Genomic DNA, 24,428 nt, shown 5'->3' with positions numbered 1-24,428 from the left:
TTTTGCCCTCTTGGCTGCCAGGGCCCACTGCTGACTCATGTTGAGCCTGCTGTTGACCAGCACCCCCAGATTCCTTTCTTCAGGGCTGTTCTCCAGCCTCTTCTCTCTCAGTTTATGCTTGTGCCTGGCATTACTGCATCCCAGGTGCAAAATCCAGCATTTGTTCTCATTAAATTTCATGCCATTGATGATTGCCCAATGCTCCAATCTGTCTAGATCCCTCTGCAAGGCCTCCTGTCCCTCAAGAGAGTCAACAGCACCTCCCAGTTTGGTATCCTCATCAAACTTGCTAATGGTGCATTCAACTCCTGCATCCAGATCGTCGATAAATATATCAAACAGAACTCGCCCTAGGATTGAGCCCTGAGGAACGCCGCTGGTGACTGATTGCCAGCTAGATGTAGCCCCATTCGCTACAACCCTTTGAGCCCTGCCCTTCAGCCAGTTCTTCACCCAGCGCACCATGTACCTGCTCATTTCACAGATGGACAACTTGTCCAGAAGGATGCTGTGAGGGACAGTATCAGAAGCCTTACTAAAATCCAGAAACACTGCATCCACCACCTTCCCTTCATCCACCAGGCGGGTGACCTTATCGTAGAAGGATATTAGATTAGTTAGACAGGACTTTCCCTGTTGTGAACCCATGTTGACTGTGCCTGATGATTGCATTGCTCTTCAAATGCCTTTCAATAGCACCCAGTATGATCTTCTCCATAATTTTTCCAGGAACTGAGGTTAGACTAACAGGTCTGTAGTTTCCTGGGTCTTCCCTCATGCCCTTCTTGTAAATTGGAATAACGTTGGCTAGCTTCCAGTCAGCGGGGACCTCCCCAGACTCCCAAGACCTTTGGTAGATGATTGAGAGGGGTCCTGCTGTAGCATCTTCTAGCTCCTTCAGTACTCTGGGATGAATCCCATCAGGCCCCATGGACTTGTGAACATTCAGCTGATACAGCTGGTCCCTTACAGTTTCAGTGTCCACAAATGCAGTCCTGGTCCTCCAGCTCAGGGGACCGGGCAGCCCAAGGTCGATCAGTATTATTAAAGACTGAGGGGAAAAAAAAGCATTGAATGCCTCCGCTTTTTCTTCACCCCTATTTGTCAGGTGACCATCTTCAACAAGTATCGGTCCAATGTTTTCCTTAGACCTCCTCTTGCTATTAACATACTTAAAAAAAAGCCTTTCTTGTTGTCTGACACAAGACTGGCCAGTTTCAGCTCTAGTTGAGCTTTGGCCTTTCGTGTCTTCTCCCTGCATATGCAAACCAGGGCTCTGTAATCTTCCTGCAAAGCCTGACCTCCCTTCCAGAGATCATACCATTTCTTTTTCCTCCTGAGTTCCAAGAGGAGTTCCCTGTTCAGACAAGCTGGTCTTCTGCCCCACTTGCTTGACTTGCGGCACAATGGGATTGCCTGCTCCTGTGCTTCTAAAAGGTGGTTCTTAAAAACTGACCAGCACTCGTGGACCCCTAAGCCCTCAAAAGCCGATGCCCGGGGTACTCTGCTAACTAGCTCCCTGAATACCTTAAAGATTGCTCTCCTGAAATCCAGGGTAGCAACTCTGCTGACCTTTTTCCTCATTGCACCGAAAATTTTAAACTCAACCGTTTCATGATCACTGTGGCCAAGACAGCCACCTACCATCACATCTCCCACGAGTCCTTCTCCATTCACAAACATCAAGTCTAGGAGGGCACCTTTCCTAGTTGGCTCACTGAGTACTTGTGTCAAGAAGTTATATCTTCCACAAGCTTCAGGGATTTCCCAGACTTGCTTGTCACAGCAGTATGGTATTCCCAGTTGATGCCTGGGAAGTTGAAATCTCCCATAAGGACCAGGGCTACCGATCCAGAGATTTCTCCTAATTGCCTATAGAATAACTCATCAGTGCTATCATCCTGGCTGGGCGATCGGTAGTAGACACCCACTACGACATCTGCTTTGTTTTCCATCCCCCTAATCCTCACCCAGAGGCTCTCAACCGCATCATCCATAACTGTAAGGGCTGTGCAATCAAACCTCTCCCTTATGTATGGTGCGACACCTCCACCTTGCCTGCCCTGCCTATCCCTCCTGAACAGCCTGTTTAATACCTTCATCAAAGACATAGTGGGTCCTGTCAGGCCCCAGCATGCCTTGTGTCTCAAAGACTCTTCCATGGTTATAGAAAGCAAAGTTCTGGTGGAGGCACCAGTCCTGGAGCCAGGTATTGATGTCTTGGGCTCGCCTGTTTCTTCCAAAGCCTCTCCCCATTACTGGGAGGATTGAGGAAAACACTACCTGTGCTTGCTTTTGGAATATAGGCAGAGACGTAGTATTTCTTATATAGGTTGTGGAACTTCTGGTCCCATGTCTGGATATGCAAACTACCTGGGAAATAAAATAATATTTAAATGTAATTTAGCATTTATTAATACTTCACTTCTGATTTTAGAAATCAGATATTTAGAAATATCTCTTGCCCCTTTCTCCACTCCATCTGTTTTCTTTCTGAAATCTAACCTTTCTAAGAGAGAGTTTTCCAAAAACTTGTAAAATTTAGCGGGGGGGCAGCAGCACAGGTTGTTGTATCTGGTGATTCCATGTCAAAGTAGAAGATAAGAAACATTGACCCAACAGTTATACATTGAACAAGCTTTCAAGTTATCTTTAATTTGAGAGGTGCGACAATTTGAGACTAGAAGACTGGAGTTGTTGGAAGCCTTTTTTATTTTAACTGATAGATTAATCCTTTTTTTGATAGGCTGAACAATGTGGGCTTAACATGTTAATTCTTTTTCTTTTTAATTTAATCATTTTACAAAATTGAAAGAAATCAGGCAATTGCTTCTTATGTTGAGGGGTGACTCCTGTTTTTTTAACCAAGGAAGGAGAGGAGACCTTGACAGTCAAGGTATTCTCAATTTGATGAATGAGGAAAAAATTATATAAAGCTGCTTTATTATTGATTGCCCTCATAACAAGATGTTGGCAATAGCTGTTCAACATGCAAAATGCAATGAGTGATTATTTTATGTAGTGTGATAAAGCTTAAATTTTAATGGAGAAAATAGCACATGCATATTGCATATCAATAAAAATCGAAATTTATTTGTTTTTTAGTAATACTGAGAAATTCAAGTCACTTTACAAACCTCAAAAATAAAAATGTTCATGGGAAGATTCATTGACTTAACAAGCATACACTAGTTCATAGCTTTAGAAGAGTGAGATAGAGAAAAAGCAAAGAAAGATGTCTTTCTATTGGTTTATTTACATGTTTTTATGAGCATTTTTATAGTATCCTCTATCTTTCCTTTGGACAAAATTTTATCCAACTGTAATAGGCTAAATATCTCATCATGTGTGCCTTATTGATTACATTTGCACACACAGCTAACAGTATATATGAAGTGAGAAAACACATAAAGTATATTTTTGTTCTCCACTTAATTACTTAGTTCTTTCTTTTCAGGTTGATATTTTGTATATGAATGATTCATCCGTATTGATGTTAACATTACTTCTCTTTATTACAATGTAACTTTCAATAACTGCAAAAATAAGAGCAACTCAAAGATACGTTGAATTTTAGCTTGCGTCTGTCACTACCTCTCTCCTGATCCTTCAAAATACAATTTAAACCTGATTCTGGTAATTAGAATGCAAGCTTCCCTGTAGAGGACTGTTACTGACTGGATAGTTAATTTAACATGATAGCTCAGTGATTTTGAAGTACAATCTGCATAATCCACATTACAGAACTTTTTTATTTCCCACTCCTGTCTTCCTAGAAAGAAATTGCTTTGCACAGTTTGAAGTATCTCCCATTGCCCTTCCCTAGTTACTCTAGGACTTTGAAAATTATTACCAATGAAATAGCAATTTTCAGCCTGGTTGGAGAGCTGGGAAATGTGCATGCGTTACTTGAATGTGGAAAAGGTAGTGTATTCATTTGGCATTGCGGTGGGTTGACCTTGGCTGGCCACCAGGTGCCCACCAAGGCCCTCTCTCACTCCCCCTCCTCAGTGGGACAGAGGGGGAGAAAATAAGATGAAAAAAACCTTGTGGGTCAAGATAAAGGCAGATTAATAAAGAAAAGCAAAGGCTGCACACGGAAGCAAAGGAAAACAAAAAGATTTATTGTCTACTTCCCATCAGCAAGCGATGTCCAGCCACTTCCTGGGAAGCAGGGCCTCAGTATGTGTAGCAGTTGCTTTGGAAGACAAATGCCTTAATAACGAATGCCCCCCCTCCTCCTCCTTTCTCTTAGCTTTCATTGCTGAGCATGACGTCATATGGTATGGAATATCTCTTTGGTCAGTTTGGGTCAGCTGTCCTGGCTACGTCCCCTCCCAACCTCTTGCCCACCCCTAGCCTGCAGGCCTTTGGGCAGGGAAGTTGGAGAGACAGCCTTGATGCTGTGCAAGCACTGCTCAGCAGTAGCCAAAACTTGGTTTGTTATCAATACATTCTATCTACAAATACAGAGCACAGCACTATGAGGGCTGCTATGAGGAAAGTTAACTCCATCCCAGCCAGACCCAATACAGGCATTTTCAACATTGAAAATGTTCTGTGGAGTTCAGAATTAATACATTATGAGTACAGTTCTGTGAATTTTCTTGACTTCAATGTATTAGTAAATTGTCATTGCTGCAAACGAGATTATGATGTTTAACACTTGATTTTTATTATAAATTTGTGAGGAAACGTAGTGTGATTGCATGGAAAAGCAAATTCTCATACAGAGGAAAAACTAACTGGTTTAACATTTTAAATCTTATTTTTCTTATTTGAACAGTATTGCTGAGATCATTGAACATTATAGAAAAGAACAGATTGTTGAAGGATATTACCTTAAAGATCCTGTTCCAATGCAGGTAAAACTTCATCTCTGATCACTTGTTATTGAAGATATTGACTTAATCCTCAAATATTTATAATATAGGAACTGAATTACAGCAGAAGTATCCATGATAGTTAAACAGCATCATCCTCTCCTGAATTATTGTTTTGAGCTTGTGTGTTTCTTTCGTTTTATCCTCATATACATTCACTTATCTAAGGTTGGCTTGTAGTAAACAGAAGATATGGTAAGCTTTGTCTGTGCTCTGGGGTGTAAATGCTCCATCTTGTGCCCCCAGCTCTGGTCCCTGATTGAACCAATGCTGTGCCTTAATACCATGTTGGGATGCGGGTGAACTGGGCTACCCTCTGTTCTTCTGTTTCTGGTGTCTTTCTTCCCCCAGAGAAAACCTGTACGCACAGAAAAGCTTCAGAGATGATCAAGGGGCTGGGATTGCAGGGCGTGTTCTGGAACATTGTTGCCCTGTAGCATAAATTTATCCTAAGAGACCACCGATAATAAAAAAAAACACATCATCTAGTTTTTCATAAAGTTATAGCTAGCTCTAAAGTATATTTGTATACTTTGTTCCCTATCTATTCTCAAACTTTCCTGTTTTGATGGTTAGAAATTTGGTTTTAATTTCCAACCTAAATAGTTGCCCCTTTGTTAGATCTATTTTATTAATACAAGGGCATTTCTTGTATTCTCCCTTAGTCAGCTCACTAAGCTGAGCATACCAAATCTGTTTTTTGTCTCTTCATAACATTCTTTTAGTTGCCCTACTACCACCAATTCCAGTGTGAGTTTGTGTTTCTTGAATGTGATGGACCAGAACAGCTCAGAATACCATGTCATTAGTAATTCCTTTTTTCTGTGAGAGTACTTACCAGATATATCCTAGATATTATCTGTGTTGTTATCGTAGCCACATTATATTATATTGTTTTCTATTGGTAAGTATCAGCAAATGCAAATTTTATGTTGTATTACTAGACTTCTGCCTTATTATTCTGATCGTTCCTTTATTGCTGATTGGTTTGACATCAATTCTTCCCAGCTGTCTGCTACTATTAACTCACGCTCTGTAATGTGGTTGAGACAGATATGAGGAAATTTGAATTCCGAGACTGATCCTTGAAAAGCTTAACCTAGTAACTTTCCTTGTTCTCCATAATTCTTTTTGGATCATGGCAATCATCTTCACTTTGGCACTTTGTATATCCACTTATGGTTCCCGTGCCAATAACTTTCTCTGCGTTGACTAATTTTCCGCGTGAGACTGCATCAAATTCTTTTAAGTTATTCAGATATATTTGTGACTTTCCTTTCTTAAAAAAAAAAAAAAGTTATTGGTGGTGTAATTACATTTGGTTGTGTGTTCTCCCACATACTGTCATGCTCTGTTTTTGAAGAAAAAAATTTCAGAAGTCTTGCATACTATTTGGTTCAATCTAATAGACTTCCTGTTTCTATTTTGGAATTTACTTTAAAACATTTTTTACTAGATCTGTTGTTTTGTACATTGTTTCTTTCATAGCTATGTTATGGAGATTATCTTGAGTTAGTAAAAATTTGGGTATTGCTTCCATTGTGAGTCCTGTAATTCCTATTACTGAAATGTTTTTCATCTTGCCTTTATCATGTTGTTCAAAACCATAATTCTTATAGATATATGGGGAAGAACGGAGAAAAGTAGAGTATTTAGTATGGAGCCAGTGCATATATCACTTCATCTCAATACTGTTGTCACTGCTTGACAGTCTTGCTTTTCATGTTTTCTTACGGCTAAAGAACTTTTGCTGATCAGCTGACTTGGTAAGGTCAAACTTGGCTTGGCTTTTGGCCATTCTAGCTTGGTATTTACATTTCCAGATCTTAGTTTTCTATGTGAATTTATCCTTTTTCTATTTCCTGTTTCTACTTTCTCCTATTGTTTTTTGTTAGAATGATACTCATTTAGGACGTGAGTGTTAATAAGATTAGTGAGGGACTGCGCAACTTTGTGTGTTAATCATTCAATTTTAATTGTGATCTGCACCATTCTTGTTGATTCAGAGTTATCCTCAATTACTCAGTCTCAAAAGCCTTGGTAGAAGACAGCTAGAAGCTAAATAACCTTTAAAGACTTGTGTAAATTTTGCATAAATCACTGAAAGATGCTGCTATCTATTTAGTGTTAAATAAATACAGATGTTACTTTGTGAAAGTTGGTCTGTATTTAAACCTTATTTTTCTTCTCATATTATAATTCTGGCCTAATCATTCCACAAGAAATAATTATATTACATTTCTGGAAAAGGTATTGTATTAAATTATATTAGTTTGTTAAGACATATGAGAGAATAATAATAAAGAATTGGTAGCATTCAATAAAATTTCGGTTGCAGCTTCATAGTGTGCAATTGTTTCACGGTGATTTCTGAGCTTAAAAAAATGTTGATTTCTTCTTTGTTTACCAGCATCAAGAACAGGTGCTTAATGATACAGTGGATGGAAAAGAAATCTATAATACAATTCGTCGCAAAACAAAGGATGCTTTTTATAAAAATATTGTCAAAAAAGGATATCTTCTGAAAAAAAGTGAGTTCTGTTTGCTTTTATGAATTGTTTTTTTCTAAAAAATGCAGATATGGATACATATTTTGTGTAGTACTGGTACTAGTGGAGGCAAAATTGAAGTGAGCAAAAGGTGGTAGAAAGCCTGTAAAGGGATTGAAAGGTTCTTTTTCCTTAAGAAGTACATAAATAGAAAGGCATAATACATAAAATGACATGCAATATAAAGATGTTGATTGGCAGCTCTTGCCGAAAAAATCAAAAAACAGCACAAAAACTAAGTGCCTTCTGTCAAAGGTAACATTTAGACTCATTAAATGAAGTACTTTTTCATAAAATGTATTAATATTTAATATACAACTTGTTTAAATTTAAGCTGATCACATGGATAAAGAGAGCTAGATTAATGTAAATCAGTATATTCATTGGAGACCAGAGCTGGTTTAATTTTGTTATTCCAAGTTAGGTAATATGTTTAGTTTTAAATGTGTATTCTGGTGTACAGGGTACATTGAGACTTTTTTAAGGTTCTAACACTGACAGTCAGCATAGAATAATTGGATTAAAAGCTGCCTGACTCATCTCAATATATCCCTGAAGAATTACCATTGAGCAAGATTTTGAAGTTCTGAGGAAGCTAGTCCCTTTCCAAGTATCATGATTTTACTTTTTCTGTTTCCACTAAAGTTGATCTAAAAAAAAAAATTTAAAAAAGAAAGAGTAATAACTTTTCTGCATATGACAAAGATAGTAGCTAAACCAATAAGTAACAGATAGTGATCTGGATAGCAAGCAAAAGTGATAAAGAAGCTAAGCATTTAAATATAGCCAAATTTAAAAGACGCATTCAAAGGTAATAAAAACCAGATCCTCTGAATAAAGCAAGGAAAGCATCTCTTCTCTTGAGAGTGCTAATTCTGAGAGAAGGTGTAGAGGGATGTGGTAGGGTGAGGAATCAGCTGAGAATGAACTTGAAGTGAAAATCTTTACCTAAAAGGGATAATGAGATACTTTAAATGTGCAAGCAGGAGTACTGAGTAGGTGTGGAGAGATGCACATACCTGCATACAGAACAGAAATTTAATAAAATCACTCTTCCATCTAGTAGATTATAACTGGATGTTAAAGTTAGTTTTCCAAAACAGTGAGTACTAGTGCTTGTTTATGAAGGGCTGTGGTGGATCTGTGATGATCAAGCTGAAAATTAAGGCTGAATGTTTTTCTTAAAGGTACTGTGGTTTATATATGAATTAGTTGCAGCAAGTTCCTTATTAGTTGTAATTCAGAGGACATTAAACAATGAGTGATTTATTTTTGGTTTAGTCAGTGGCTAAATCCACATTTTACTGATACATCTAATGTGTCTTCCAACAAACCTTGACATTTAAATCTCTGGTTATTAAAATTTTTTTTTAATGTTTTTTTTTCTGAAACATGTGGAAATGGTCAAATTTTTGGATATAGGTGTGTTTGGGGTATGGTTGTGATACAAGTTTGTATATATTGCATTCCCATTTCTATTCTTCAGTCATTCTGATTTAAGATATTGTGATGCAATCTGTTATGCTGATCAGTTGATTAGAGTTTAGGAATAATTTTCTTATGTCAAGAGAAATTATTTCTTAATTAAAATAGCCATAATAAATTGGATCGCTTACAGCATCACACATTATTTGCAAACTGTGTAGACGCAGTCTTCCCACTGATATGAATGGAGCTCATATGCACTTGCTTAATCCTGTTGAGATTAATGAAAATGTTTAGAGAACCATCTAAAATTGATTCAATTGTACTTGAATCTGTGAAGAGGGTCTAGTATTAGCTACATGCTGCAAAAAATTGAGTATGTATACTGATGTTATTGCTTAAGCGTGATTAACTGTACATTGTTCTTCTGTTTGTATTTTGACAAAAACCTTACTGCCCTCTTTTTTCTTCATTTACAAAATTTACATTTTCTTTAAAACATTATTGTAACTTCTTACTTGCTTTCCTTACAGGTAAAGGAAAGAGATGGAAAAACTTGTACTTTATATTGGAGGGAAATGATGCCCAGCTTATTTATTTTGAAAGTGAAAAACGAGCCACAAAACCTAAAGGATTAATAGACCTTAGTGTGTGTTCAGTCTATGGAGTACATGACAGTTTATTTGGCAGGTAGGGCACTGGCTTTTAATTCTTGTACATGCAGCAGAACAGTTAACTACTAGTTTGAGGCATATACAAAATAGGGACAATATGTCACTAATGAACAAGTTGGCCTGGCACAATAAACTTGCTTTTTGACACCTGAGCCCTGGTAATTGTCCACGTGTGTTTTTTTAGCTGTTGCTGATTGTGAAATGAAAGCATTGTGACTCTTGGTTCATATTGCATTTTATTTCATAGTTGGCGTAGATTACAAGAGCATATGTAGACAGATTTAACTGATTAACGGTAACTTGTTAAGCCATGGGAACTTGATTGCTAGCAACTGTTCATAAACAACTTCTAGTAAGAAATTTTAGAACTTAGTCTTAAGATTTTCTCATGTAATATGATGTGATAATGATTTGGCCTTTTGCATTGTCATTTTTCAATATTGTGTATTAATTGTTCCACATTTTGTATTACAGGCATTAAAAAGATTATGAAGCAACTGTATTGAGGGTTTTAATCCTATTGAATCAAGAATTGATAAGATCAAGAATTTTGTCAATTCCAAAAGACCTGCATTATTTTGTTGATAGGTATTAGTAAGCTAAATTAGTTAGATAACTTATCAGTGCTTTTCCATTTAAGAATCAGTAAGAATCAGATTAGACCAACATTAGAACAGTAAGTTAGTTCATATAAGCAAACATTTTACAAATTATTTTTGCAAGATAGTTAGATTCAGAGATCATTTTCACAGTTTCATTTACTGTACTAATTTTGATAATTCACAATATGTCAACTGCAAGTGATGTGACTATTGGCAAAGAAGTTGAGAATCAAAACACTTTCTCATATCATTGGTAACTAAGATGAAAGAGGTCACATCTTTTTTTTCATTGTTAATTACAAAAAAATGCGCAGTCCTGTGTGATATAGAAGAAAAAGATGCATTTACTCCTACAAATGTTATTATTTTGTCATAACAGATAGAAAACCACATTAAACAGAAGCTCTGGTTATTCCATGCATCTTAATATTTATTAAAAGTATTTAATCAACTTTAAGTCTTTTCACAGAGATAATGTGTAGATGTTTAAAATTAGTGGCATTTCTTAAGCTGCAAAGATCTGGTGTTCTTGCACCATCTGATTTTTATACATTTCTCAATCATTTTGAAAAATCTACGCAACTATTGGAATGAGGAGCCATAGATATGAGAGTACCATTTAAAAAAAAATTACTGAAATGTTCCTCATGTAAGTTGGCAATTATACAGGAAGCTTTGGTGTAGACTGTAAACAAGGAACATTTTGGTTAATGGTGACTGTCTGTTGAGCAGCTTCTAAGAAACACTGTACTGTGGGTTAAAATGTAGTTGAATAATAAGTAACACTAAAAGTGTGAGTAGAAGGAGATGCATGATTGCACCTGCTTGGGAAAGCTGTTGGTGAAGAACTGTAGCTGAGACAAAATTCCTCTTATATTTTAAGTAGGTGGTAAAAACTACCTTTTCCCTTTTCTCAGAAGTACAGTGAGGGCTGTAGCTTTGCATGTCTTTGGTGACAATGATTTAAGTAGCCCCTGACCTGGCTACTTCTTGCCCCCCTCTCCAATCCTCCTTTGGGCATGGCCACAAAATGCCATGCCAGTATTTCCCTAAGCAATAGATGGGGGGAAGGGAAGACTGAAACATCATTTGCAAGTGAAGTAAGATCCTTCATGTAACCCTGTTTTTGGGAGAACTAAATTCCCTTGAACATAATGTGGAAGGCTATGAATCAAGTGTGCACTTTAGCTTGTAATGTAACAGTACAAAATATTTTTGATACTTCTTGACAAATGAGTGTAGACACATAAAATGGCAAAGATGTTATAATTGCATTTAAAGCTTTAGAAGTTTATATCACATGTATTCAATGATTAGTATGTGATACAATACATACATACAATTAGTCGTGAGAGCTGTGGAATGCTTTCAGATAAGGAATTCCTTATGTTAATATAGTTTCCTGAACTCCTAAAACAAGAAATCCATAATGCATGATTAATTGATTGGGAACTAATGCTGAACCTGTGCATCATTTAAAATGTTTGTGGGGAATAGTCCTTGTTAACAAGTCTTTTATGTTATCAGGTGTATTTTGCCTCAACTGTAAGTCAGTGTACATGCATGTTCAATACAAACTGTTCCAAGTTTCTTAAATATTCTGAAACAAACTAGTTGAACTGCAGTGCAATTTTCTTGAAATTACATAATTCATTCAAACCAAAATGCACTTCTGAAGCATGTAGAAACTTTTCTTGTTGGGATTTTTCCTGTTTCCAAGTGTGATGATGCTACATTCTTGTTTTGTTTGTTTTTAAGGCCAAACTGTTTTCAGATAGTAGTTCAGCACTTCAGTGAAGAGCATTACATCTTTTACTTTGCAGGAGAAACTCCAGAACAAGCACAGGTGAGAGCTTTTGTTGGTAAATATAATTTTAAAAGTAATTTTTTGTTTTGTAGTGTTTAATAATATTATCCTTCTCTAATAGAAAGCAAGCGTACCACAGATGGTGGCTATGTCTACATTAGCAAATATTACTATGCAATAGTAGCAGATCTGTAAGGGAAATAGTTGGTGCTGAGAATCCAGCACCTACATTACCTGCACTTTAGGGATTTTACTTTGGACAAGTTCTAGTCTGGTCCTATGGACTGAACTTCCATTAGATATTTCTGGAGAATATCTTTCGGAGTAGTTCAGTCCAAAAAAATTGTTTGCTCTTCAACACTCTTCCATGTAATGAACCAGAGCATGGTAAGTGGGAGTTTTGCTTCAAGAGCATGTTCCTGATATGAACTAAAATGCTAATGCACCTATGCCCACCAATCAAATTCTGTTGAGCCTTTTACAGTTATTTGCCCTGTCCATAAATTGGCCCTGATCTTGCACGAAAAATAAGGTGGGGTTTTTTTGTTTTACATTGGTATCATTCAGTTATTAGCTCTCTAGCAGTTAATGTTTGCTGATTAAGAATGGAGTCTAATTCTCTAAAAGTCACTCACCAACAGGAGAGCATATGGAAGACGTGACAATGTTCTTATTCATTAAGTTGTTTTGGTATTCTAGAGCTCTGAAATATACCTGTTGTGTCAGAAGTTAAGCTATGCATTTGATTTTATTTAAGAATGTGTAGTAGGCAGAATATCCTGTCAGGACAGGCAGAATATCCTGTCCTGTTTTCTGAACATTTGGTATAATCTGCTTTTAGTTTAGATTTGCTTGACACTTAAGCTGTTCACTGCATTTATACAGAATACTGGGATTTCTTTTATAAAATTATTCTGGTTCAGGCAAGTCAGATGTTTTACTGATACTTCTGTTCTCAGAAGTTACAGCTGTCTGTACCTTGTAACATTTCACAGAATAATAGTTTTGTTGGTATACTAAGGAAAACTTGATGGATTTCATATAATGTGGTAAATATCGAAGCAGCTGTCCAATGGATTGCATGTTGTCTGAGGTTTGTACAAACCATTAAGTGAATGTAATGTAAAGTGTAGCCTCATATGCTAGTGTCATTGTGCATACTATGGTGCATTGCTCATACTTGCTGCTATAAACTTTGGTATTTAAGGGGATTGGTTTTCCTGTTAAGAGGGGGAATAAAGATGACTTTGTATCTAGGAAATATTTAGATTAATTTAGAGTATTTAGTAGGTTCTATGGTTCTTTATTTGCTTTTCCTTATTTGAATAAGAAAGCAAGCTAATAAAAATGTGATGCATAGTTGACAGTTCTTCCTTTTGTGGAAGGTTTTGAAAGCTAAAACTTTACTCCCAAAGTGGTTTACCTGAGAATAGCTGCAATATAGAATGTACCTGTATTTTAAAAATGTGGAAGGTAATGTAAAGGGTAAGACTGAAAATGTTTTTTTTTTCTTTAATGATATTATTAAATTGTACTTTGAGAGTAGGTAGCAGATCTTTGAGCTACACCCTTATGAATGTTAGTCAAAGCCTAAATTTTGTGCTTCATAAGAGCTTACAAAATTTGAGGGGGGGGTGTGTGTGTGTGAAAACATGAGAATGAGGCTATAGCATATCTTCCACCTTCCAAAGTATCTACTCTGCTTTATGTATTTGTGAGCAGAGAGAATGGGGGTGTAGGTTATACTTTTCAGTGTTTTTCTGTTAATGCTGCTATGTTTTTTGTCTGAAGCATATGGAGTAAAATACGACTGCAATATAAAAATAGAGGAGAGAATGATTAGAACAGTTTGACTTGTTGACTCTTATTTTCTCAGAAGCAACCAAGTCTTGCTTCATTTTATATACCATTTTTTTATTTAATTCAATATGACTAATCTGGAAAATTGATAAAGGTCACACTGTATATCCATTATTAATGCTTGGTATTTCTAAAAGAGAAACTTTCAGATTTGCAAATGCTTTATTTAGTTTTACTGAGAAAGATATGAATTTTGCTTTACTATTCAAATTTTCATACTTTGAATTGCATACAAGTTGGTTCTTTTTAAGCTAAAGAAACAACTTCAGATACTTCAATGCACTTTTTTTTTTAGACATGTCTGTTCTACTGCAAGATGCTGAATCTGACTTTTTATTACACTGTTTTGTGCCTTTCTCTCTTAGGACTGGATGAAGTCTCTGCAGATGTTTTGCACTTTAAGAAAAAACAGTCCAGGGACATCAAATAAACGTCTACGTCAGGTGAAGCTATATAGACACAGGGAGGGGGGGGAGGTTGTCTCCTTGTTGCAAAATGATGATGATACATCTCAGAACTTTCCTTTCAACAATAGTAAATCCTGCATGTACTTTCTTTTTCTTGGAGGTATGCAGTACCTTTGTTAAACCAACTGGAATGACTTCCACATTATTATAATATCTATATACACAAATAACAAGATGTTTTTAGGCAATTGGCAGATGCTTTGCTACGTATTAATTTCTGACCACATTTGAGTAAAAGTGTCAAGAATTCAGCATTTGTATTGTGTTAACTTTTAAAATTCACCAGATTTGACAGACTTATGTCACATGTAACCAAAATACTAGTATAACTAATATTATTCATTTTTCAGTGACAAATACATGCTGAACTGTGATTATGGCTTAATTTATTTTGGTTTTCTGAGAGTACTGTTGTGGCCAAAGGACAAATAGTCATAAATGGCTACATCAGTGATGATTGGAGAATAACAAGAATCAAGAATCCCTGGTGTCTTTGAATGCTACGAATGTTGGAAGTAGCTGGTTTATCAGTCTATGGAAAAAGGAATAAAATTGTTGTTTAGGAAATGCAGAATTATTCTGTGGTCAACATTAAAGATGATTAAATACTTCTGAAGAACCAAACTAAATTAGGTAAACCAATATATGAACTGGCAGAAGAAATTGGGAGCCACAAAAGCGAAGCACCTACAGAGAGATCATCTGAACTAATTCTGTACTTCCAAAACAAAAGAAAATGTTAGGCTGCATGAAGGAATAGAATAGAATAGAATAGAATAGAATAGAATAGAAAATAGATGCTATTTAATATTTATGGTATTCTTATTTAGGATACAGTTAGTTTTGATCATCTTGTATCAAAATGCATAAAGGAAATGAGAAAATTATTTTCCAAGTAAATAAGTGTGGGAAGTATTGGACTATTTAGAGAGGTGAAAAGTATAAAAAGCATGAATGATCAAGGTAGATAAAGTGTATAAAGATCAAAAAATCATACCTCCATGACTGTCTTACATAAAATTATATCAGTTTCAGGGTTTCTTGACCTGTCCTTTGAAACTTCTAGTACTGAATATTTGAATTTAAATGGCATTTTGACCTGATCAAGTATGATATTTCCTGTATTTGTTTAAATTGACTTCAGTTCATATCAGTAGATATTTGATTAAGCTATGAATTGCATGCAATTTAGAAGTTCGTAAAATAATAAACTGTTAAAAATGTATTTAATGTAAATGATTTCAGAGAGTTCACTTCTCATATTCTGGAAATTGAGTTTCCAAGTGCTATTATTTTAAGAATCTATAGTACAGACTAATATCTTCCTTTTAACAGGGAGAAAACAGTGTAGTGTGTTAAACAAGGGAATTTTATGTAATCTACTGTAGTTTAGAATAGAATAGAATAGAATCTTTTCAGTTGGAAGGGACCTACAACGATCATCTAGTTCAACTGCCTGACCACTTAAGTTAAAGCATGTTACTAAGGGCATTGTCCAAATGCCTCTTAAACACTGACAGGCATGGGGCATCGATCACCTCTCTAGGAAGCCTGTTCCAGTGTTTGACCACCCTCTCGGTAAAGAAATGCTTCCTAATGTCCAGTCTGAATGTCTCCTGACACAGGTTTGAGCCATTCCCACACATCCTGTCACTGGATTCCAGGGAGAAGAGATCAGCACCTCCCTCTCCACTTCCCCTCCTCAGGAAGCTGTAGAGAGCAATGAGGTCGCCCCTCAGCCTCCTTCTCTCCAAACTAGACTAACCCAGAGTCCTTAGCTGCTCCTCATAGGACATGCTTTCCAGCCCTTTCACCAGCTTTGTTGCCCTCCTCTGGATGCGTTCAAGGACCTTAACATCCTTCTTAAATTGTGGGGCCCAGAACTGCACACAATACTCAAGGTGATACTGCACCAACACTAAATACAGTGGGATAATCACCTCTTTTGACTGGCTGCTTATACTGTGTTTGATGCACCCCAGGATGCGTTTTGCCCTCTTGGCTGCCAGGGCCCACTGCTGACTCATATTGAGCCTAATCTGTTAGGAAAGCACCAAATATGGCATTGTGTTTGGAATTGTACATGGCTCTTACTCAAGATAAAGGTCTTTGACTTCAGTAGAATTTTCTATGCATAGAAAAGTTAGTACTTGCAAATCTTAATGTCTCGTAGTAATGGTTTTAAAAGTAAAAAATAAGATGAGTTAAAATTATGGTGCTGGAGGTTTATTTTCAAGTTATTATTTGAGTTGCTCTTAATTTGTCACTGGTGCCTCTTAAAATCTTGTTCCATTATTCCTGTTCCCTGCTCTTTCTATTAGTAAATTATATTTTGTATTTAATATTTATACCTTAACATTAAGCCTTCACATGGGTGGGAATTCCATTCTTTCTTTAAAAAAAAATAAATAAATTTTTTGTATTTTCTCTAGGTCAGCAGTCTTATTTTGCATGTAGAAGAAGCTCATACGCTCCCAGTAAAACATTTTACTAATCCGTATTGTAACATCTACCTGAACAGTGTCCAGGTAGCAAAAACACATATCAGGGAGGGGCAGAACCCTGTATGGTCAGAAGAATTTGTCTTTGAGTAAGTCTTAATCTTATTGAATTACTGAATTTCACTTGAAAGTTGCATTGTGTTTAAGATTCTTTACGCTGTACTGTTTTGCATATGCTTTTTAAAAATACTGTATGCATGGTTATATATCAGCCACCTTTCAGCCACAAATGCATGGGTAGAATTTTATGTATGCATCTAAGTATCTTTGTTAATATAATTGTCTTTGGCTGATCATGAGAACTCAGGATTGAAATAACTTTAGAATAAGTTTAAATGTTGACCAAGTATAGTATTAATTGAGGCTTTCTGTCTTTTCCCCTAGTGATCTTTCATCTGATATTAATAGATTTGAGATAAGTCTTAGTAACAAAACAAAGAAAAGTAAAGATCCAGATATATGTAAGTATTTTTCTGTAAAAGATGCATATATATTGCAACAACGGATACAATTTTCATTGCTCTTGTCAAACATTGTCACAAGAGAATTAAGTATATTCAGTGATTACCATACAGCTTTATTGGTATGTTTTGGATGTCTGTTATTAACTCTACGTTAATGTTTTTACAATAAGAATCTGAATGTTTTTTAGTAGTAAAATGCATGGTAATCCAATCCTATGTATCTGATGGCTTTTCTAGCTCTATTCCAGTATACCTATTATGTTATACTGTGACCATGTTTACAAAAAAAAAAGAGGAAAGAGAAGCTGTCGGAATTAATCTGCTCCATAAAATGTTATGTTCCACTAAGTTAATTTCTTTAATCTGTTTTAAGCCCAACTGTGTGGAATTTCTTTTGTCCTTTTCAGGTTTTTGTTGCTTCCAGTGAGAAAGAGGGAGGAAATGTAGTACTTTCCTCACTTAAAAATAAATAAATAAAAATCCAACTTGACAGTCTGTAGAACAAAATTTGCCTCAGTCCTGTGTCATCCTGTTCTTCCCCCCCATTCTCTCTCATCTGTGTTCCCAAAAATTCACTTTCCTCCTGTTATGTACACAGCTTCTTCAGCTGTTTTGTTTCTATTTTTCTGTTCCAGCAAAGTACTAGCAAGATGGTAAGACTTCTCAGCTTTCCAAAAAAAAAACCCAAACAAAAAAACACCCTCCCCAAAAAACCCACACATGGATTCTGAGCCACACAATGTGTTATTTTGGCTTTCAAGGTATTTTGTTTCCCACCATACTTGTCTTGTAACTTCAGCCCTTTGCTTCTTCTCTGTTGCCTGCAGTTCAGACACCCCCCTGCCCAAGATTTGTTCCAAGTACTTTTCTGTTGTGTTCAGACCTGTCTCAAAGCCTGGCACAGTATTTATAATCTGTTGCTGTTTTTGGTTTGCATGTATTATGTTATTGGCCTGTTATGTTTGCCTCAGTGTCAATTGCTTTCTCTTTTTTTCCTCTCAGAGAAGAGATTTGTAGGGAAACCTTGACCAAAGTAGAAGAATTACTTCTAAGACTGAATGCTCTTGCAGAACCTAATTCAATTTCAAAACTCTTGCCGTTTCCTCTGACTAGAAAAGTTTCTGCATAGCAGAAGGAAAAAAGATGTATTTCATTTGACAGACAAAAGGACTTTCTAATTGCAGTTGTGACCTTGTTCTTGCAGTTCTTCTACTCATTTGAGCTAGAAAATTCTTTATCTGGGCCAAAGCTTTGGTTAGTAAAAGAACCTTTTAAAGGATAATTCATTAATGGAATACTTCAGTAACTTCTTTTAAAGTGTTTTTGTAGTTTCCTTCTCTTTGTCCAGATTAAGGAGATTGTGCTACCTTTAGATGTATCCAACTGGTGGAAGGTTATAGATTGTTTCCTTATCTAGGCCAAGAGGATTGGCAATGTTTCTTGATTATGGTTAGGTAGACTGTTAGAGCATAACCTAACATTCCTTTCATTTTGGGATAAGGATTAGACCATATCAACTTGAATTAACAAGCATCTCTGCCTACATCCCCATCCCTATTAAATATTTGAAGTATATGGGGGGGAAAACTGAGCTAAAAGAGACCTTATCCAAATTGCCTGTGTGCTGTGTTACCTAAACCCTTAACCTCTCCAAAAGCAAGAAAATGGGTTGGTTACCTTTCTGAACATTTTGGTTACCTTTCTGAACATTTCTCCTTTGTAGCCACAGTTAATAAATGTGGATTGCTCTGAAGTGGGAGTAATGTGAAGCTCATTTTCTCAGCTAACCCATTAAGTCAACTTTCCTGCTTGTTTTTTCCTGTCATATAAAGCAGATTGAGGGCCCAAAACTCTGGTATTGCTTTCACTGCATTTTCTTCTATCGTAATACACAAAACTAAATACCAAAATGATATGAGTATGAGGGCTATTTTTTTCAGTATTTGTGGCGGGTTGACCTTGGCTGGCCACCAGGTGCCCACCAAGGCCCTCTCTCACTCCCCCTCCTCAGTGGGACAGAGGGGGAGAAAATAAGATGAAAAAAACCTTGTGGGTCAAGATAAAGGCAGATTAATAAAGAAAAGCAAAGGCTGCACACGGAAGCAAAGGAAAACAAAAAGATTTATTGTCTACTTCCCATCAGCAAGCGATGTCCAGCCACTTCCTGGGAAGCAGGGCCTCAGTATGTGTAGCAGTTGCTTTGGAAGACAAATGCCTTAATAACGAATGCCCCCCCTCCTCCTCCTTTCTCTTAGCTTTCATTGCTGAGCATGACGTCATATGGTATGGAATATCTCTTTGGTCAGTTTGGGTCAGCTGTCCTGGCTACGTCCCCTCCCAACCTCTTGCCCACCCCTAGCCTGCAGGCCTTTGGGCAGGGAAGTTGGAGAGACAGCCTTGATGCTGTGCAAGCACTGCTCAGCAGTAGCCAAAACTTGGTTTGTTATCAATACATTCTATCTACAAATACAGAGCACAGCACTATGAGGGCTGCTATGAGGAAAGTTAACTCCATCCCAGCCAGACCCAATACAAGTATTTAGAAATATTACTTTAGTTTTCAAGTCTTTCACTTTGAAATTTGCCTATTATGAGTATTTGTTCCATTATTATTTTTGTATTTTTGCTTTTAAAAGGGGTTTCAAATATGCAGAAATTATACAAAACACTTCAGCATCAATTCTACTTGTTTTCATTGTTTCTCTAACAGTTTGTTAATAATTTATTCAAATAAATATGGCTTGGAAAAAGAAAAAAAAAAAAACCTCTGGAATATATTGTCAGATTTCATCTGTTGCTACTGAAAATTGGGATGCTCAAATTTGATCAGACAGTTAGATCAGTAAATGTCTCAGGGCAGTTCCACATAGGGTTCAGCTGGAGTGGAAGTTCTGGTTTGGTTTTGCACCAGGATAGTTGGGTAATTTCAGATTAATTCACGTTGAAAAAAAAAATATTTTTTTACTAGAGGCAGTCACCTCATGCATTCAAGTCCATAGAGCAAAATCATAGAATGGTTTGGGTTGGAAGGGGCCTTAAAGATCATCTAGTTTCAACCCCACTGCCATGGGCAGGGATACCTTCCACTAGATGAGGTTGCTCAAAGCCCCATCCAAACTGGCCTTGAACACTTCCAATGATGGGGCAGCCACAACTTCTCTGGGCAACCTGTTCCAGTGTCTCACCACCCTCACAGTAAAGAATTTCTTCCTTATATCCAATCTAAATCTACCCTCTTTCAGTTTAAAACCATTCCCCCTTGTCCTATCACTACACTCCCTGAGAAAGTGTCCCTCCCCATCTTTCTTATAAGCCCCCTTTAAGTACTGGAAGGCCACAATAAGGTCTCCCCGGAGCCTTCTCTTCTCCAGGCTGAACAACCCCAACTCTCTCAGCCTGTCTTCATAGCAGAGGTGCTCCAGCGCTCTGATCATCTTTGCGGCTCTCCTCTGGACCCGCTCGAGCAGGTCCATGTCTTTCTTATGCTGGGGGCCCCAGAGCTGAACACAGTACTCCAGGTGGGGTCTCATGAGAGCAGAGTAGAGGGGGAGAATCACCTCCCTCGACCTGCTGGCCACACTTCTTTTGATGCAGCCTGGGATGCAACAGCCTTTCTGGGCTGCGAGCACACATTGCCTCTGTCTCTACTTTCAGGCAGTTTGTATTTGCATTAGTGCCACGGCTTGTTTTTGAATTTGGTATTTGAGAATATGCAGCTGGAGGAAAAAAATGTCACTGTGCTACACATTTATCACTTCTGTGGCACTAGGAAATAAGCCTGCTATGGTAGGTTATAGATTTGGCTCCTTCCCTCCCATACTCTCCAGGAAATATGCGCTAAACACATTAAGTGCAAAGTATGTAGTAAATGCTCTCACATAAACATGGGTGGACTTTGGACAAGGGGGAGAAACTATGGAGCCTATCAAGCACTTGTTAATGGTAGTAACAACATACTGTCTACCAACACTAGGTACCAAAAATAAGATGTTGACATCCCCTTCTTTGAAGAACAAAGTGTAAGAGGTTCCAGTCCTTAAAGCTCCTCACTGCCTTGTAAATGGATTGTGCTAACATGTCAGTGAGCTGTGGGTGGGAAACCCAGGATTTAGTATGTCCATGTATTAAGTAATTTCTTCTTTGTCAACATTTAGATAGGCTTTTATTCTGAATCAGTAACTGTAAATGTTTTTAGTTTGGGGTTTGTTTTTTTTTGAGGGAGTGGATGCTTTTGGTTGGTTCTGGTTGGGTTCAACAAAGGCTTCACTGTAAACTTAAGTTCATTTCCATTCTGAGGAAAACATAAGTTTGAACCACTTTTATGTTTGATTTCCAGGTTATAATTATTAATCATCAAAATATAAACTTGTTACTAAATATTAATCTTTATTTGCAAATAAACCATTAAGAAACCTCAGTCTTACTTTTTTTTGTGCTAATGTTCATCACGTAAAATATTCTTGGATCAAGATTGTTGTATATAGTTCTTAACTGTGCTTGCAGAGAAGGGATCAACTATTGATTTTTTTCTGTATATTTGTTATTCTATCATAATGTTCTAGACTGCAAAGTGTAAACATCCTTAAATTCTCAACTAATGGCAGTCTCTTATTGAACATAGCCTAATAGTTCAATATACGTTGCTAAGTAGCAGAAAGTGTTCCTTTAAAGTCTTTGAATATAAATTACGATAACAAGTATTCTGCAGTCCATATATTGATATTTCTGTTTCAATCTTTTAAGATCAAAACAAGATTATAGTATTTATATTATTGCTAGGAAGTGCTACTATATAACCATGGGAAAAATTAAATCATCAGATTATTTTGAATCCTGTATCTCACTGTTCCTGTCAATGAGATACATGCCTTATATGCACAAGCAAAACAAGAAGGAAGCACATTGCTCAGTTGAGGACACGAGAGCTTTGCTCAGAAGAAATATTTTGGGAAAGTCAATTGATTATCTGGTCTAAAGATAGTCCAATGCACACTTGTGATAAGTAGCAGATGATGATGAATTGGTTTACCTACTCCTTGACTGACTTGGATGTGTTACCTTATCAGTTCATCAACTCCAAAGAATATGAAATATGAAGTGTATATTAGAAATTATTCTGTTCCATTATCTGATTATGCAAATGATGTCCCAACATATTGCTGAATTGGGGCAGTGGAAAGTCTATTAGAACTGTTCATAGGCTTTGTAGAAAAGTGAAAAACATGCATGTGATGGTGTTTTTGATTGTGTTTTGGGTTTTTTTTTTGTTTTTTTCGGGGCTGTTTTGGTTTGTTTTGTTTAAATGTGAGGGACTTGATTAAAAGTAGATTTCATTGAGAGTTACAGAAAAAGGGTGTTTGCTTGGAAGTTCCAGACAGTCTGACAGGCTAAATGTGAAACTGAAACTGTGTATCTCCTCTTGGAACTTTGTGGGTATATCATAGGTAGAATGGTGTCTCTGCAAGCATCTGGGCCCTTTCTGTGTGAAGTAACTCAGTTCAGGAGGGCATGTGCTTATTTTGGAATGGTCAGTGGTCTAACTGCTGCAGCTTACTAGTCAGCTGTCAGACCAGACTTTCAGTTATGGTTGAATAGGCTGGTGCAGGTCATTGCTTAGTAATTTTAAGGTACCAACACCACAAAAAAGTGAATTAATGATTTTGTCATTCTTGGTTGACTTTTGTCATTATTTGGGCAGTAAGCTGTCTGGGAATGCTTTTTTATATGGTTTTCATAAACTGTTATACCCTTAACCTGGGAGTTCCTAAGTATTAAAGAAATACATCTGGCAACATTTGGGAAAGTTGTAGTAATGCTAATAATAAATACTAAAAATAGTAACAAAGTGGTTCAAGAACAGACCTGATGGAGGTATGAGCCCAAGGCTTCAAAAGAGGACAATGAATTCTAATCACTTTACCTGTTTTAATTTTCTGATTGCTGCCTAGGTTTGCTGGGTAGCTGGGAGAGAGGGGGGCTTTTTCCCCTATTTGGGTGTTAGAAAGAAAACTTTGTTAATATTTGTGTGTATGCATTATTTACAGCATGCTTTATATTTCAGCTTCAGTTTTCAGGAGTCTGTTAAACCATCTAAGAGATAATCTGTCTATATTTGATGGCACAAATTTTGATCATTTTTATTAATACTCTTTTGCTGAAACAAGATGACGTGCTGAAAAAAAACTTTTTTTATTCAATACTAGCACTGTTTTGCTGGAGATAACCTTCTTAATGCTTTTTTCCTAAAGTGTTTATGCGTTGCCAATTAAGCCGATTACAGAAAGGACATGCAACAGATGAGTGGTTTCAACTCAGTTCCCATATACCACTGAAGGGTATTGAGCCAGGATCTTTGCGTGTTCGAGCACGTTATTCTATGGAGAAGATCATGCCAGAAGAGGAGTACAGTGAGTTTAAAGAGGTATTAAGTTTGTTTCCTCAGTTATTCTGTCAAAATTCACTTTCTCTGTTGTTTGAGAGAGATTTCAATAACACTAATAGGCATCGCTAAATAGTATTTGTAGTGACTCTTATGTTAGGACAAGTTTCTGAGCATTATTCTGGTTTTCTTTCAGCTCATACTCCAGAAAGAGATGCATGTAGTCTATGCCTTATCACATGTTTGTGGACAGGATAGAACACTGTTGGCTGGCATTTTATTGAAGATTTTTCTTCATGAAAAGCTTGAGTCACTATTGTTACGGACACTAAATGACAGGGAAATAAGCATGGAAGGTACTGTACTAATTACACTAGCATTTACTGAAATTCTGGGGAGGGAATGGTCCCCATGTCTTCATTTCTGTCTCCTCCCTTAATTGCATCATATATCAAACTGTGAACACAGCATATTTTTTCCTCTGCTTTTTGTTGTCTCCTTTTCCCAACTTTTCACTTTATTTTTTTTTCAGATGAAGCTACTACTTTGTTTCGTGCCACCACTTTAGCAAGTACACTTATGGAGCAATATATGAAAGCCACAGCAACACGTTTTGTTCACCATGCACTGAAAGACAGTATATTAAAGATAATGGAGAGCAAGCAGTCCTGTGAGGTGATACCTTGAACTATGTTTTTTTTAAATTTTCATTTGTTGAAATGATGATCTACTGGTTGTTTGCTTTGGAAGCTTTTATTAATCCTTCAGAAATAATTTCAATACTGGAACTGAACTGATAATGAGTTTTTTCTAAATG

At 36.8% G+C, this 24,428-nt stretch overlaps 1 protein-coding gene across 1 annotated transcript in view; it reads left to right on the top strand.

Annotated features, from left to right (window-relative positions):
- The window catches only part of LOC309601581 (ras GTPase-activating protein 1-like), a gene marked incomplete at both ends in the record, with an annotated part of 90,954 nt that overhangs the window by 47,668 nt on the left and 18,858 nt on the right, over positions 1 to 24,428 (top strand). Inside the window, 10 exons of the mRNA XM_082334678.1 lie at positions 4,787 to 4,865; positions 7,294 to 7,414; positions 9,391 to 9,547; positions 11,892 to 11,979; positions 14,166 to 14,243; positions 16,700 to 16,857; positions 17,153 to 17,229; positions 23,481 to 23,653; positions 23,808 to 23,967; positions 24,144 to 24,286. Of these exons, the coding sequence (XP_082190804.1) occupies positions 4,787 to 4,865; positions 7,294 to 7,414; positions 9,391 to 9,547; positions 11,892 to 11,979; positions 14,166 to 14,243; positions 16,700 to 16,857; positions 17,153 to 17,229; positions 23,481 to 23,653; positions 23,808 to 23,967; positions 24,144 to 24,286 (1,234 nt within the window). The remainder of the gene's footprint in view (positions 1 to 4,786; positions 4,866 to 7,293; positions 7,415 to 9,390; positions 9,548 to 11,891; positions 11,980 to 14,165; positions 14,244 to 16,699; positions 16,858 to 17,152; positions 17,230 to 23,480; positions 23,654 to 23,807; positions 23,968 to 24,143; positions 24,287 to 24,428) is intronic.

This window comes from Platalea leucorodia (genome assembly GCF_965183815.1).
Source record: "Platalea leucorodia genome assembly, chromosome: W".
Classification (NCBI taxonomy): Eukaryota; Metazoa; Chordata; class Aves; order Pelecaniformes; family Threskiornithidae; genus Platalea; species Platalea leucorodia.
Note: the sequence above shows the minus strand (reverse complement) of the source record. Positions and strands in the feature narration are given on the sequence as shown.